General features: G+C 39.5%; 1 protein-coding gene across 1 annotated transcript; it reads left to right on the forward strand.

The window, feature by feature from the left end:
- The first annotated feature begins 1,063 nt into the window (after nt 1-1,063).
- Nucleotides 1,064-9,278, forward strand: LOC110987149 (legumain-like). The gene is made up of 12 exons (XM_087133912.1): nt 1,064-1,303; nt 2,330-2,427; nt 2,975-3,056; nt 3,228-3,313; nt 3,829-3,904; nt 4,268-4,330; nt 4,910-5,095; nt 5,728-5,901; nt 6,433-6,549; nt 6,761-6,931; nt 7,366-7,436; nt 8,225-9,278. The coding sequence occupies exons 1-12, from the start codon at nt 1,151-1,153 to the stop codon at nt 8,256-8,258; spliced, it is 1,311 nt and encodes a 436-aa protein (XP_086990038.1). The 5' UTR covers nt 1,064-1,150; the 3' UTR covers nt 8,259-9,278.
- The last annotated feature ends 794 nt before the right edge of the window (nt 9,279-10,072 follow it).

Here is a 10,072-nt window from a genome sequence, read left to right on the forward strand (position 1 = left end):
GTGGCCCTAACAGGCTTCGGTAAAATCCAGTCTTGGTCATAATTTGCATAAATTCGGTCCAGGTTTGATGGAGGTTTGATACTGAAATAGTTATTACCGGTAGTTTCTTACAATTCGTTTTAATTGTTCGATTATTAAGAGTAAATGTATGCCAGGGAAATATTTATAGAAGTGACGTTATTCAATAAACATGTTTTCTTACAACATCTGCCATAACGAAGTGCATTGAAAAGAGTTGGGCAGTATATTTTTCCAAGAAAAATTCAAGCACAGTTTTGTATATTTTAGTTTTAAATGATTTTCAAGTTTGTTTTGAAAAGAGGGAATAAACATAAATACTTCTGTTATTTAATAAACAGAGAGTATATAGAAAATAGTCAATGTCAAAAGATTGCATGCCAATACCCTTCACCGACCTTCGTCCCTGAACTTCCCCCAGAAACATGACAGCAAAAATGATGTTAGTTTTTTCAGTATTTTACCTGGAGGACTAGTTTAGGCTTCAATCGCGACCTTCACTTTTGTGCTCAAACATATGGGAGGGGAGGTAGGGCCCATCCTGTTTCAGTGACTGCCCGGATGACCCCATCCATGATTGACATCCCATCTAAAAGTAGCATCAGGGATAGTTGGGAGAAGTCACGGGATCTGGATTAGGTTATGTGTTGCATTATTTCAGTTGAACAAACGCACCACGTGATTCTGGCCATGGTGTTGACAAACCCCCACTTCAAAGAATTAACAACATGATATCTTATAATATTGAATGAAAATCATATTCCATGGTTGGACCCAAAGATGTTTGGGGAGGAAACAAAAGTATCTTTTCATCAAAGATAGGTATCACAACAGCAGTTAGATGTACGCTGAATTACAGGGAAAATCTTTGTAATTCGTTTCAAGCAACAAACATAAACTGCGTGTTCGATGGGCGTTCTGTTTGCACTTGCTCTTCAAAATGTTGTCAAGCCACTCGTTAGGGCCAAGGTCTAGTTTCTGTGCCGAAAATAAAGGCACTCGTGTCACGGGATAGGACAAAGTACGGCGCTCATCACATGACACAGTGAGGAGTATATCTTGAGGGGCAGTCAGAAGCCGGATCACCCCATCCCAAGTTTTACTGGACTCGATCACGTTTGACGCTGACAAGATGAAGTTGTTCCTGGCTCTTCTCTTGGCGCCCTTGGTGGCCACCTTCCCATCCGAGAACTTCTTCCCTCTTCCGCAGGCGGAGCCCTCGCCTGGCAAACACTGGGGATTACTGGTGGCGGGTTCCAACACGTGGGACAACTATCGCCATCAGGTAAAACATCAAAGCCAATGTCCATCGTTGGTTATGTATTTTTGTACAAAAGGACACGATCTATAACGACACAAACTGCTTTTCACACTGTCCATTCATGGTTTCATGCATTGATACAATATTGTATGTATCTTCATTTACTCCCATGTTCAATTTTCATTTTGCCATCTCTTAAGCAAACATTTTATGTCCTTCAAGAAAATCTGCTTTTCTCAAGGTATTCGTTGAAGTTCAAAACACGACCGAAGGCCGCTGAACGAGGTTTTCTCACTTTTTTTTCAGTGAGCATATATTTTAAGTTTCGTATATTAAACAAGAAATCCCCACATGAAGAGTACCTCCCGTCAATGATTAACCTATCAGGAAAAGCGTGGACAATAATAAATTTGAAGGTGCACTTTTCAACGAGGCTTACCAAGAAGGTATGTTAAACAATATTCACGTATTTGAGAGTACAGATAGTTCCTTAAATTTAATACGTTTCATGGTAAAATTTTTTCATGCCCCTTCTAAGTTTGACTTTCCCGATTTGTAAATGAAATTGTTCAGGTCACTTGTTACATTCAGCGCATGGTCATGACGCTTACCACATATCATGTCAAAGCTTCAATGTATTCCATTTTTGAAAGGAGCATTAGCCATCGGGCAAAACGACTCAGTTTGTGGCTGTGCACCCCTCACATTCTGAAAATTCCAGCTTAAATTATTACGGGTGTTTCACAACAGTGCGCCTCCAAAAGTTTGCAACGCGTTGGCCAATCACAATGCCCAAAGTATGTCGACCAAATGCAATGCACGTTTGAAAAGGGTCGGCAGATTTCGCGCGTTGTGATTGACCAACACGTTGTTAACTCTTAGAGCCGCAATATCCACTCCCAGCGGAACAAAAGAGGGCGTGGTTTTTTGGTACCCACCACATAGGTGGGTCATGAGGCACGCAAGCATTTGCGCGGTTGTCACTGAGTTTCAGAATTGTATGCATAATTATTTTGTTGTGATTTCACTTCCTTCATTGGTTTTTTGTAGGCTGACATTTGCCACGCTTACCAGATCCTGCACAAGAATGGCATACCAGACGAGAACATTGTGGTCATGATGTATGATGACATCGCGTACAATGAGCAGTAAGTTCGGTCTAAAAAAACCTGATGGTGGTCGTGGTCTGAAGAGGGAATGGAGACATGCCCCTTCAAAATTACGCTGATATACCAAACAACTGACCTGTCACGGTAAAAAAAAGCTGGCAATCTAGTTTGACTTTATGACTGGTATACCCGAGAGGTCTTCTTGTATCACAGATGCGTGAGAGTCTGGCTAAAAATAAAAAAGGGACCATTAATTAAATCCAAACTTATTTTACGATCTTCCAATTTCTGTTCAATTTGTGTCGGTAACTGAGGGAGACAATTTCCTGCAAGTATGATCACCCCAAAAGGTTGTCCTGAAGTCTATCAACCTCCGCTTAAGTCCCACTTGCCGAGTTTAGCCATTTACCTATTCGGGGGATAAGTCGCCTGAAGTCTAAAGTTTTGTGACCGATACATTCTATCTTTCGTGGGAATAGGGTCTATTTGCCGACAGCTGTATTTTGAATACCTCTTTGGGGAGGACGGAACTTCTTGTCAATTCAGTTTCCGGAGTCGATCTTTATTGTTCATTATTTCAACTTAGGAATCCCACACAAGGTATCATTATCAACCGTCCAAACGGACCTGATGTGTATCACGGTGTTCTGAAGGATTACACAAAGATGGTGAGTGAAACTGTCACGTTATTAATACATGTATTATCGACCAAAGTACCGCAGCATGAATATTTATCAATGATCGATCTGCAGTTATGTAATGAATGATAACAAACAGGAAAAATTGTTCACAGTTGTTGATCTAAAACTCTCATCCAGACTTATTTTTTATCATTGTAGGAGGTGAACCCAAAGAACTTCTTGCATATTCTCAGTGGCAACAAGACGGCAATGAAGGGGATTGGTAGCGGCAAAGTCATCGCCAGGTTTGTCAGAACAAAAAGGCTTACGTCTTGCATTTAAGGAGAATAAAAACGTATTTTGTAAATGAATAATTATCATGGGATTTCTGTACAAAATATACAGAACTCCACCAATTCTTATTGTCATCCGAGGCAAAATTAGGGTGTTACAAATGTTTCGGCACAGAGATTGCCTGAATTTAGAGTATTTTGCCATCATGTTTGTTTGTGTTTTAGTTCTTTATACCTGGCTAATAGGCAAAGTTTATCCTAAATATTTTTAGTGAGCAAAGTTTGGGTTCACAAATTTTGCAGACCCCCCATTCCGAATAAAACGGATGTCTTCCTCTAATGGCAAAAAATAGCACCAACGTGCTCATCTGAAATACATAGAAATGTTTAGATGTTTAAAAAGGTACATTTTTCAGTGAGTAGCCGAAAAAGACGTCAGGCAGTTTTCTAACATATCAGAGTCTAGAAAGTTGCATAAAGTGTTTCTGAGTGTGTGATATCTTTTATTCGTGTGTAATTCCTTACAGTGGCCCGAACGATCATGTCTTCGTTTATTTCGCCGACCATGGAGCGACAAACCTCATTGCTTTCAGGGATGAAGTGGTAAGTTTCTGAAATTCAAGTAAAATAAATCAGACTGGCTGGTATGTATAAGCAAAACAGTGAATTGCATTTAAACGTCCATGATCCAAGGAATGGTTTTCTTTATGTTTGTAAATCGAATTCCTTGGGGTCCCTTTATAAACGATGCATCTTTCATTCAGGTAAAATAATGTGCGTATAGTTGCGCTCCGTCTCTACTTAAACTCTACAGAAGACAACGGAGAACCTTCGATTTTTTGTCTAGGAAATTAGGCCGTCAAGTATTCCACACCACACAGGACCCTATAACTGTATTTTCAATGCACATGTTAAGATCACTAAGGGCCCTTCGATTTCTTTTTATTCGATTTTTGTTTCTTGCAGCTTTACGCAAAAGACCTAATCAGAACACTCAAGAAGATGCATAAGGAGAATAAATATCAGAAGGTATGGCTCCATGCAGCTGTGACTTAGCACTACAAAATTTGCAGCGTTATACTGACAAACGACCATAAAAATTACTTGACAAAGGTGATGTTGTGGTGTACATGTATTAACTGGATATCGAACTGGCTCTTAGTACTGCTCTTTTTCGAATTATGTATTGGATCGGTAGCTTGACCGATCCATTGTAAACTTTGAAAAGGAGAATTAGGCCTGCTAATGCTCCACTCGGGAGAGCTAATATCGCACTGTACATTGTAGTTCTTACAGTGTACTGCGCTTTGTTCCCGAAAGACCTTGCCTTTTTGATGTATCGAACTGGATCATTGTAGACGTACATGTACATGTATAATACATTAATAATATAATATACTCATGTAATCTGATAATGTAAAGATTGTTATCCCTAATTTTGTAATTCTTCATTGGGGGCAGGGATATTGTCAGTCTGATGTTTGTTTTGTTTGTTTGATTGTTTATCATTTGCCGGTTTTAGATGTGTCACCAAAGTCATAAAAAGAAGTAATAAAACAATTAACGCAAAGTTCCCTGGGTTCAATTGATGTTTTTTTGTCCTTGCAGTTGGTGTTCTACCTAGAAGCCTGCGAGTCGGGCTCCATGTTTCTGAAACTCCCTAAGAACATCGACATTTATGCCACCACAGCAGCGGGACCGGACACCTCCTCCTATGCATGCTACTTCGACGAGAAGTTGGGGACCTACCTTGGCGACGTGTACAGTGTTAAGTGGATGGAGGACTCAGACAAGGTATAGTTTTGAAGCGCTTCCTTATCAACGATGCCGAATCCTTGTCTAGGTGGGCGGACAAGTATAACTAGCGTGGAAATTATAAATTATTTTCAGAGTTTTCATTACAATCAGCTCAAAATGCTTCACAGAGGGGATATCTCTGAAAATTAGGCATATCGAACGAATACTAAAGTTTGTAATTCAATCACGCACACCTTTTGACTTTGTACAATGCAAATAAAGGTCAACAACTTGTCTACAAACAATGTCAAACAGCTGAAGCAAACAATATTATAACGGTGCACAGGAAACGGAAAACCAGCCAATATATAAGGGGCTGATGCAGTCTTTGGGTAAAACTGGTCAAATTTGTGGATCCTTGTAAATAGTCTGTTGAGCAATGTTTGTTGCATATTAGAATAAGGAAGTTATAGTTCTAATTAATAATAAGTGTCCAACAGTTTAAAGATCTTGAGTAAATTTTGTAGAATCATCAAGAACAGTGTCCCAGGATTTGTACATCATAATAAATTCCAGCTTTTGTTCTGTCAAGATAGTTGTTTTTGGTCGGCAATCTTTATGGTTTGTATGAAACCCCGGACCTCTTCCTGGGCTTAGAACAACTAATGTTGTGTCTGGTCGATCAATAGGAGGATCTCACCAAGGAGACTCTGGAACAGCAGTTTATGATTGTGAAGAAGGAAACCAATACCAGCGTGGTTCATCAGTACGGAGACCTAAAGTTCGACCAGAACACCCTGATCAACTTCCAGGGCAACGGAGGGCAGCAATCGGTTCCAGGGAAGCCTTTCCCACCATCACCGGTAAGATGAAGTCGCCTAAAAGCCTTTGTGGTTTATTTTGAAATTTTACCCGTGTTGTTAGCAGACATTTATAAGCCAGTAACCATATAGGCCTGGGACAAACACGTATATGAAAGGCCGGGGCACCGAAAGTAAACGAACTGTGGCTTGGATATACTTTTGTTCATCTAAGGATTTCAAAAGGAGGCACCAGGGCTGGGGCATAGGGGAACATGCCATCCCTGCAGCAGTGCACTCCCCCATAGTTAAACCCCCGCTTGCAGTCGATGTAGCTCTATAAAAAGTATTAATGAAGTCGAACTTTTGTTCAGTATTATATAACGAACCTGCTGCAAGTGAATGCAGGAGGCTTTAGCTACCCAGTAGGCTTTTTAATATGGAAAATATATTCAAATAAATATGAGTTTCCATTTATTCAGAGATTTCCCAAAGGTGTTAAATTGTACTGCAACACAATTCAAAGTTTTAAACGGATATTTAGCCCCTATATATAGTCAGACTGATTTCAGGCGTTTCCTCTGTCAAACGCAGTTGAATGCCATCGACAGCCGCGACGTACCCCTGGACATTTTGGTTCGACGCTTTGAGGCAACGACCAATCCAGTGCAGAAAAGAATGCTGATGAAGGAGGTTGCTGCCCTGGCAGACGTAAGGCGTTGTATGGCGAAAAAAAATCGATGAATTTAATTTTTTATTTAAGAATTAAATATAAAAGCTCTGATCCCAATGATGATAATAAAAAATACATGTTGGCTCCTATGCAATCTTATGTTAAGAAACGAATCTTCTGCCAAAGAATTTACGGTGTATTACTTTGCATGCTTGATACGATAGCCCTAGATTATTTTTTTTAATCTAGAAACAAAGCTTTGTGCACGATCTGATGTACAACCTCGTCATAAAAATGACAAAGGGAGATACGATGATGACTGCAACGGTCATGAACACAAGAGGGCGCGCTGTTGAGAATTGGGATTGCTTCACGGCTGCGGTGCAGACATTCAGCGACGTGTGCTTCAAAATGACGGAGGTTTGTCACTCCCGTTTTGATATCTTTTCTGATGTTGATTGGGTATTTCAGGATTTTTTTGCTTCATTTTTAAGGCACTAGGCATTTCTGTATTTACCCTTCAAAACATGACGATGATGGATTCCTGTCCTCGTTCAGCGAAGCCTGTTCTTCTTTGCAGATTCCAATCATTTGCACGATCCATTTTCAAGATAGAGCATCCAGATATTTCCATAGTTTAGCCTTAGGGCCTATAATGCATTTGTATGAACTGATCTCTCTCTATAATTGGCCCAGCAAATAAGAGATTGGGAGTCAAGATAAAACAAAAGCCGGCATGGCTTTTCCATTTCACAGATATTGAAGAAATGTGGTAGAGCCATATAGATTATAAACGCATTGTAGTTTTCTTTTGTGAAGGCTTCAGTAAAGAATTTAATTATTTTCCATTGCAGCTTCCCTACGCCTGGGGACAAATGCATGTCCTTGCTAACCTCTGTGACCTGACCAACAGCCAAACATCCGAGTAAGTACTCTGACTTTTATCGTGTGATCGTCTATGCACGTAGAATATTAATGCAGCTTAAGACGCTTGGGGTTTGGGTCTCCTATATCACTTTAAAATTTTGACACTTTTTTCGCAAGCGACGCCAGTTATCGAAAATCAAGTAAAACCCTGCTTCTCTCAAAACTTTCCACCTCTATAAGACAGGATCAGATTTTCAAATAGAATTCCAAGAAAATTCTCTTTTTCTACTATTACGAAGACCACAAAAGATGTAATATTAACCTATTAAGTTTCAACTCTTCCTTCCAAAGAAGTTTGGAAAAAAAGATGTGCATGTCAACTTGAGTTCCATTGCCTTCTATGGGTGCATTTATGCCTCCTATGGGTGCATAATTGCCTCCCATGGGGACCGTGGCTCCCAGCGTACCTCATACCATTTCCTTGCTGTCTAACGGCGTTTGATGCCACAGAGTATCATGTGGATCTACGAGTTTGAACTTCATGATCAGTTATCATGTCATTAATTAGACACAAACAAAACAGAACTGTAATATGCAGAGGCAATGCATATTTTTTGTGTGTTTTATAACTTTGCAAGTACTTTGAAGTACGACGTCTGGTAAAGTAATCAATAAAGATGCGGTCACATTACATGAAATATAGCGTGAGGCTACGAACAGTTTCCAACCATTGAAATCGAACGGAAAGGCCCACCCTTCTATTCAAAATGGCACACAATAAAGCGAAGTTGGCTTAATTGGAAAATTACTTAAAGGACCCTTTTCTTTCATGTCTTGAATTCACAGTATCACTTCTGCCCTGAAGATCGGCTGTTGGTAGACAAGAAGATGGAGGCGACATAATATCTCACAATTTAAAACCTACACAAAGTGAGAAGTTAGATCGATTGAATAAAAGCTTTTAGATTATTGACCCTTTCTTCCGGCCATGTTTAAACTTTGATTAAATGTCGAATGGAATATTCAACAGTTTTTCTTTTTTAAAGACGGCGTACCTTGACTTTTGTGATTTATGTGTAAATTTTCTTGCTTTTTTAAGGTAAAAATAAAGGGAAATCGTCGCTCCTGAAATATAGACTGCTAAGCAATCTTAATCGTTATCCTTCATTCCTAAGATAAGTTGTGCATCGATTGGCTGAACTATAATATTTTTTCACGCGTTGGGTTCCACTGATTTACGCATGCTTAAATCAGCATCTGAATTTTCCAATATTAAATTAAAATGATTCCCCAATATTAAACTCACCATGTGCTGTGCAGATATTAAAGTTGTGACCAATTTACTTTTTCTGTTCAACTAATTATCGACTAAAACCAAAGGTTGGGTGAGTTTTCCCCCTCCCCCCTTAAAACAGACGATTGGGGAAAATATGGGACAAAGGAAAAGAGAGCAATGCAATCAGGGCACTGGATGACAAAAACTCTCGCAGTTTCCATGAAAATGCCTTGGATCTTGACTCTCTGTAGTGGAAGTTTGTTAGTCTGCTCCGACTGAGTGCTTGCCCCGCCCCCTTAGAATGATTTACATAATATTCCCAAGTAATTCCTGGCGACGCCTGGGATGCTGTTGCAGGTATTGTACTACTGCAAAAAAACCTGTGTTTAGTCATCAATGCTGAACGTGTTTAGAGTTTTGATATAAAGTGTCTCGTTATTTGACATTGTATGATGTATAGGAACTAGACACCAAATGTTTAGCATTTAAACCTGTTTTCAAAGTGACGCAAGATTGTGTTAAATGCTAAACTCAGTTTTGTAGATTGCTTCCTTATTGATTTGGTTGCTTCTCCCCTTTTTTAAACAAAAATTATATAATTGGAATAAAAAGCCTTCAAGAAAACTGATGCGAGTCAGACTTTCTTACGTAACCGTATAAGCCTATTCACGTTTTTGTTACAGTTGATAAATGCATCCATGCAGCAATTTGTCTTTTTAGAAGGAATCTACATGTACATCCGTGTTAAATACCAGCATCCAAATCGTAATCCTTTCAAAGTGACATTAAACCAGCAACGACGTCATCAATAAATCAGTGGGAAGTTTCAATATTAAAAAGAAAATCAATTCTCAGCCGCCAACCTTTTGTAATAGAGGATGCGATGACGGATGATCCTCGTGAGATGGAAGGACGTATATATTTCCCTGCACAGAGTCTGTCTCCAACGCTTTCAGTAGCGTGTCCAGCGGAGCCGTTGAGGAGGGTGTCATGGGCCAGGTTGGCCCGTAGAGACATGTTGCCATAAAGGAGCAGACAGCACCAAAACTTCAAAAACGATACTCTCTGTTTTCTTGAAGGTGAGGATTCTTTCATGGACGAAAAGCAATTAAGCAATCTCATTTAAATCCCCATGTTGAAGTCCGGCTGGCAGAATCCAATGCACATTAATTTTAACGATTTTTGTAAGTTCACGTTCGTGCCTATTTCGAAATTGTTCTTTGTTGTTCGAAATACATTTTTCTTCCACCTGCTTTAGCAACTTAAAACATCAGCAAAACACCGATAGAAAATCTTATTTATCGTATAGTTCTCAAATCGACAACAGACAAGAGATCTTCAGTCCGAACACCCAAAATGCAATAATATGACAAGATTACAAACAAGTATTGTCTAAGAATTATCCGGATGAGGGGCAA

This window comes from Acanthaster planci, linkage group LG01 (assembly GCF_054643075.1).
Source record: "Acanthaster planci isolate LZ-2023a linkage group LG01, COTS_SCS, whole genome shotgun sequence".
NCBI classification, from domain to species: Eukaryota; Metazoa; Echinodermata; class Asteroidea; order Valvatida; family Acanthasteridae; genus Acanthaster; species Acanthaster planci.